Below are 7,171 nucleotides of genomic sequence, written 5' to 3'. Positions count from 1 at the left end.
ATATTTTATTTGCGGATTAAAATTTTTCGTTTCAATAGTACTTCAATTGTTGAAATTGTTCATATTTAAGCACATACTTAAAAATATTTGTCTTTTAAAATTTAATTTTAATTCTTACTCCACTAATTTTAGAATGTTTGCATTCTGTTTTGTGTCCTCAGTATCGAACTTTAACTTATTCCAAAAAAACTTTTTCAATTATTATTTTGTTAAAAAATTTTTCAAGCTTTTACAAAGCAATTATAAATTCATCATACAAAAAAAAAATTATAATAAAATAAAATTAAAAAAAAAGAAAACAAAAAAATCTCAAAATATAAAAAATTTTAAACAATAAAAAATTTAATTTTTAACTTTTAAATTTGTCCTCTTATCAGTTTTTTTTAAATGCTATATTTTAAGTATGTAACTTTAATTAAGATTATATAAATTAATTAATAAATAAATTAAGATAATAAATGAAAAAAAAATTATAAACTTAAAAAAAAAGTTTAATTTAAGAATTTAAAAAAAAAAATTCAAAATATTTCTGTTTGTATTATTAATTTAAAAATAATCAATCTGTGTATAGTTAAATTATTGAAATTTGAAAGTAAATATAAATAAATATATATATACAAATAATATACATATATAAATATATATAAAAATTTAAAATACAAAAAAAATATTAAGTAATTTTTAAAAAAGTAATTTATAAGTTTAAAGTATTTGATTAATTATTAAAGCCCAGAATTAAAAAAAAAAAATAACAGACAACAAAAAACACACACACAAATTATATATTATTAACAGATTATCAATATTTATAAAATTGAAAAACAAAAAAAAAAATAAAAAAAAAAAGTAAATAAACTTATTATTATACAAATTATATATTAAATAAAGAAAAAAAAGAAAACAAAATTCAACAAATTATTATTATTATGTAGAATGAAATTAATTATATATTATATATAATTTAAGTTATTAAAGGAAATATTTTTTAGATTATAGATGATATATATATAGATGAAGAATAAAAATAATTTAGAATTTAAAAGAAAGAGTTTTTGTGTTTATATTCTTATTTAATTGCATTTATAGAAAATTTCAATTTTAATAATCATGTTCATCACTTAAAATAAAATAAACAATAATATTAAAGGTAATAATATATTTTAATTAAATGTTATATATGGTAAGTAATTAATATTTAATTGTAATATATAATTGCCCCATAAAATTGCATTTTAAATTCATAATTGAATTGAAAATTTTTTCAAATTTCAAAACTAAATTATCAGGGCCCTAGTTATGTAATTCAATTTGTTCAATAAATGTTTTGGTAAATTCTTAAACGTCAAATTTTACAAAATCTTAGTTGTCTGAGTTTACGAATACTCTACTGCGTTTTTACTTTCAGTCAAAGTTTAAATTCTTAAACGTTTAAAAAAAGTCAATTAAGCGTCAAAATTGTAGATTTTGTTTTTTTTTACATGCAGACAGTCTGACGTAGTAATTCAGTAAATAAATTTGATGTATTGAGTGACTATCAATACGTTAAAAATAATATAAAAAATATTTTTTTTGTTAATTTTTAATATGTAAGTATAAAATTATTTTAAAACTAAAAAAAATTTTTTTTTTTGTTTTGACGTTTACGTATGATTAAAATTCAAAGTCAATTACGGGCAAAAAGTTTACTACATTTCTGTCCGTAAAAGTTTTATACGTCAGACAGTTTGCAGACTGAAAACAAAATTTTGACGTTAAAGAATTTGCGGTTTTTCGCATTTGCAAAGAAAAAGAAAGGTAGTACCATACAAATTTTTCGAATACGAAAATCGTTTCACGAAAATAGAATTACATAGTATGGCCCTAGTTCACAGTTCTAATTCGGACAAAAATTCTTTAAGCTGATAACTATTTAAATTAGTAGTCCTTTTTTTTATCTGTCAGCATATCCGGCAAAAATACAGTTGAAATTATAATTTCAATTGGTGTTTGAATTGCTCTACCAGTAAGCTCCAACTTAAATAACATGAAACCAAAAAGAACACTCTTTCGGCTACTTGATCAGTACCTGTTTTTGCTAGCAAATCGTAAATATTTGTAGTACTAAGCTAGAACTAGAGGCTTGTCGTTTATGCAAGCTGTGCTGAAAATTCTACATCTTAGAGCTTAAATTTCTAAGCTGCGACGTTAAACAGTATGCAAAAATTTCACCTTTCACCCAAGTTTTTTATGTTTGCGCAGTTAACAAACTCTCAAACTTCTAAATAATGAGTCATTTGAAAATGACATAAATGACATTGTTATGAAAATTAATCAAAATTTTTAAATTTAAAAAAAAAATCCACTCTTTTTCTCTCGCATCTCTTTGCAGAATTAATTTCCGAAACGCACTTCATTACAGAGAGTAATTTCGAAACAATCTATATTTTCAGTGCGTACAATGTGCAATTTTCGAACTGGATTATTTTCATTAACAAGTGAATTTATGAGTATAGCGAATTAAGTAGAAGGTATTAGAAGGTATTAGAAGTAATAGCTTAAGATCAGTATTTCAAAACAAAATCAACAATATTCAATAAATTTACATAAACATACTAATACATATTAATAAAAATCTTTGTAAGTTTTCTTTAATTCTTTAATTAAAATGTTTTCATACACGAGTTGTAACATTTATTGCTTGATTTTCAATTGTTCTCGGTACAGTACAATTATTAATACAAAAGAAATTGCACGTTAAAGTTTGACAATTAAAAAATGTTTGTCCAAGACATTGATATTCTTGTCCATAAATTACATTACCCACATACCAACAGTAGTAGTAGCTGCAAAAAAATAATAACTTGTTTGTATTCCTTTAATGAAATTGACTTAAAAATATTTTTATACTTTTTGCAATTGAAATCATTTGGTTTTGAATATCTTCCAGCTCTTTTAATTGATGAACAAAATGCTTGTGCACTATCAATAGGTCTTTGCGTTGTTGGTGTCGTTGTTGGTGTTCCATTATCTGGACAAGTTGGTTCCTTTATAAAGTAGAAATTAGAATTCAATAATTAGAATTCGCGAAATGATTACGAACGAAGAAAGCTAATGTAAATATTAAATTACCACCGCGATAATATTTTGATTAAAACATATTGCAGGACTGTCAGAATTGCAAATTTCTCCGGTTCCACAATTTCCCACTTGATTTGATGGTGTCGAACCAAAACAATATGCATATTGTGTTTTTGATAAACAAGCAACAAATGTATTTGGATTACAAACACTGAAATGTTTTTAAAATGGATTTACCAAAAGTTTATAAAGAAATGGAATTATAAATGAAATTACCCACAAAGACCGCCACATGATGGATCAGTTGATACACATCTCATCGGTGAATCTGCATATATTTGATTTGAAAACAATCTTTATATTTTTAAATGTTTTTTTTAGTTTATAATTTACCTGAGTTACAATATGTTCCAGAGGGACAAGTAACCGTAGTTCCCGGAACAATTGTGCCTTAAATATGCGTTAATATAAGTTCATATAAAGAGAAATTTCTCGGTTCAATTTGAAAATACTCACTTCCAGTGCATCGTTGAAATGAAGTTTGATTTAAGCAAGCAATTTGTGAGGTAGTCCCACAAACATTACAAGCACCGGAAATTGGATTAATTCTAATGAATCCTATAAATAGAACCTAAAAGAAATTGATGCGTAGAATATTGCAATAGGTATTAGAAAATAAAAAATTTTTCTTACAAAAAAAATCATTAACACCATCTTCGCTGAACTAATTGTATCACTTAAGAGTAAAAATTCTTTATACAGATTTTTTATTAGAAAAGAATAAAGAAAACAATTCTTTTATCTTATCTAAAAATTAATTACGTAAACCAAACACATATTTAAATTGCAATTTTCCATATAAAAAGATATTATTTATTTAGAATTGATTACAAACCAGAATCAGATTATGTGATTTCGCAGATTGAACCTAATTTTAAATAATGTAAATAAATTAGCCACCTTCTTGTAGGTTTTTTTTATATAACATACGAAAATATAAAAAAAAGATACAAAGTTATTTATTTGGTTATTGTACTTATTAAGTGCTAAAACTTCAATGTTATGAGAGAAATTCGAATACGATTTGAACAATATTTGTATTATCAGCCTTAAATCCAATAATGAACGAGAACTTTGAAAAATTAAGGTGCGAAACCTTTAGACTTAATATGTATAGTGAATTCGCCCACATGTCGAATGGAATTAATCGAAAATTTCTTTTGCCCAAAAGCAAAATTCTGTAGTATTACTTAACGATATTTTAAAGTAAACTATTTCTAGATGTCTTTGCGAATTCGAGAAAAAAAAAACGGGTGAATTCGCCGTATATAGCACCAAACTACCACATTCGCCAAATTTCTTGGCGAATTCGTATGGTTTAAAGAAAATTCATTAGACATATGATGCAACCACTTAAGCAGTATATCCTCTTCTCATAATACTAAAACAATAGAACATATGTTTTTTTTGGTTTATTACCAGCGCCATTTCCCCGGAAAAAAAGGCCACCATTAGAAACTTGAAGAAAATGAGTTATCATGCGCTATGTGCAACGTTTATTGCATATTGCTCATTGATTGAAAGGAGAGGGGGAGGGACGGGCAGCGAACTTTTCGGATATTACTAAGGGTGTCAAATAAGTCCGGCCCTCCATATTATTACGTTAGAACAACTAACTCGGCCGCAATATTTTAGAGCATTGTATTTACTCTTGAAATATTTATAAAATTGCCTTTGTTAAGTTTTCGACCGCGAATTAATTAATTTTTTAATTGAAGAGCTCTCTGCAAGTGGAATTACTTGAGCTAGAATTACTAAAATTAAATTTTGCATACTTCAAATCTAGATAAGTGAGAGTCGGTCGGTTAAAAGATCTCTAATCTCAGCTCTAATAAAACTAACATAGATCTAATAATGTTCGAAAATTTTTATTTATTATTCAATACAATGTTTTTTTAAATCTTTGTGGATAATATAAATTTTTAACCAATATAGACTGGCTGCTTTTGATAAGAAAAATATTTAATATTTGTTTTACAAATGTTGTTTAAGGAACTGTATTTATTTTAGTGTGATTATAATTTGTGATAATTTGTAATACGGAACAGCTAGTATCACATGTAGAACTGCACATTTGAGTTTGACAATTATAATATGAAGCTCCAACACAAGTATACTCTTGTCCATTAATATTAAAACCCAAATTGTAACAATAATAATATCTAAAATAAAATTAAAGAAGATCTTAATAGATCTGACAACACATTATTTAATATTATTTTTTTATACTTTTTGCAGGTAACATCATTTATTTTAGGAAACTTTCCCGGTTTTCCAATTGTGATGCAATACAGTTGAGCATCTGTAATAGGGTACGGTGGCCTTAATGTGGTAGTGGATGTTGATGTTGATGATTCGGTTGATATTGAAGTTGTTGATGTAGTGCTACTAGAAGTTGACGATTCAGTAGATATCGAAGTTGATGATGTAGTGCTACTAGAAGTTGACGGTTCAGTAGATATCGAAGTTGATAAAGTAGAGCTACTTGAAGTTGACGGTTCGGTAACTGTTGAACTTTCAGTTGATGTTGATGGTTCAATTGTTGTCGGCGGTACGGATGTTACTGGACATGATGGTTCCTTTAAATATAACAATTTTAAAACAATTTATCAACTTGATTATAATAGCAAATGTTTACCGCAACGATTGGACCAGCTGAATTAATACATATTCCAGGATATCCAGAATTGCAATATTCCTCTTCACTACATTCTCCTGTTTGATCAGAAACTGTTTCACCAAAACAATAAGCATATTTGGTTTTACTTAAGCAAGCAACATAAGTGTTTAAATTACAAACTCTATGAAAAATTAAGCAAAAACAAAAAAATAAAATTTATACATTACAAATTTAAAGAATGAAATTATATTACTTACCCACATAGACCACCACATGATGGTTCGGTTTTAACACATCTCATAGGTTCATCTTCATTATTTTAAAATAATAATTTAGTTTTAATTTAATTTTCTAATTAAATTTTAATTTTAATAATTGCAGAATTTTATTTACCTGAATTACAAAATGTACCAGATGGGCAAACAGCAATACTGCCAGGAATTATTGCCGCTATAAAAATGAATTAAGATTTAAAACAAAAATTTTAAAATTTTAAATAAACAATTTTAGAAACTTCATTTTCAAACAGTTAACATAGATTTACATACATCCGGAACATCTGCGAAAGGCTGTTTGATTTATACAAGCAATTTGAGTGCCTGGTCCGCACACGTTACAAAGGCTAAAAACTGAATTAATTTGCATACCGCAAATAATAAAATCTATGGAAAAAATAAAAAAACTATAAAATATTATTGCCATTTTGTATATGTAACAAGTTTATCTTACAAAATAATGTAAAAACATTTTTGATTCAACTAATATTTTTGAAATGAGCTGCCGGTATGTTCTGTAATATTTTAATAAAATAATCTTCCGATTCTCATTTTTAAATATATTGTTGCATATATTTATACCATTAGTATTCGAATAATTCGCAAAAAAAAAGAAAACAATTTTTTTTTTTATCTTATCTATATCTAGTTTTTCAAGTGAAAATTTTATAATAAAATGCAAGTAGTTTATTTATTTACTTATTCGGGTTGTAATTTTTTTCTATTAGATTTGAAGTTGTAGATTCATGCATATATTTATAGTTTGCATTTTAATTAATTTTTAAACAAGAGCATCTTAATGGGTGCTTTTACTAAATTATTTTGATTACGTCATTCATAACACAATTTAACACATTTCCTGGTTTTGAAAACAATAAAATAGAATGATTACTTTTGATCTTGAACATTTTGATGATAATTGGAAACCTTTTTTAAAATTTATTTCAGTGGTCTCTTGGGACGTTGCATTTTGTATATTATCCCAAAGATATTCATTTTTAAAATAACTTGATAAATATTTTGATATGAAATATACATACTTACTTTATGGATTATACTTTAATAATATTTTATAAATCCCATTATTTCATTAATCTGCATAATTTAATTAAATTAATATTTTTAGGAGAGAATTAAGAAAATTACACAAACAGTGAGA

The 7,171-nt window shown here is 25.4% G+C and overlaps 2 protein-coding genes across 2 annotated transcripts; both read right to left on the bottom strand.

Moving 5' to 3' along the window:
• Positions 1-2,631: 2,631 nt before the first annotated feature.
• LOC129612526 (uncharacterized) lies at positions 2,632-4,545 on the bottom strand. The gene is made up of 7 exons (XM_055526180.1): positions 4,537-4,545; positions 3,574-3,688; positions 3,451-3,507; positions 3,334-3,385; positions 3,109-3,268; positions 2,887-3,023; positions 2,632-2,822 (listed from the first exon to the last, which is right to left on the bottom strand). The coding sequence occupies exons 1-7, from the start codon at positions 4,543-4,545 to the stop codon at positions 2,651-2,653; spliced, it is 702 nt and encodes a 233-aa protein (XP_055382155.1). The 3' UTR covers positions 2,632-2,650.
• A 446-nt stretch (positions 4,546-4,991) lies between these two features.
• Positions 4,992-6,596, bottom strand: LOC129612539 (uncharacterized). The gene is made up of 7 exons (XM_055526190.1): positions 6,467-6,596; positions 6,286-6,399; positions 6,131-6,187; positions 5,995-6,046; positions 5,756-5,918; positions 5,347-5,696; positions 4,992-5,279 (listed from the first exon to the last, which is right to left on the bottom strand). The coding sequence occupies exons 2-7, from the start codon at positions 6,380-6,382 to the stop codon at positions 5,105-5,107; spliced, it is 894 nt and encodes a 297-aa protein (XP_055382165.1). The 5' UTR covers positions 6,383-6,399; positions 6,467-6,596; the 3' UTR covers positions 4,992-5,104.
• Between the last annotated feature and the right edge of the window lie 575 nt (positions 6,597-7,171).

Source organism: Condylostylus longicornis, unplaced genomic scaffold (genome assembly GCF_029603195.1).
Source record: "Condylostylus longicornis isolate FDR11 unplaced genomic scaffold, ASM2960319v2 ptg000074l, whole genome shotgun sequence".
Classification (NCBI taxonomy): domain Eukaryota; kingdom Metazoa; phylum Arthropoda; class Insecta; order Diptera; family Dolichopodidae; genus Condylostylus; species Condylostylus longicornis.
This window is presented reverse-complemented; position numbering and strand designations above follow the sequence as displayed.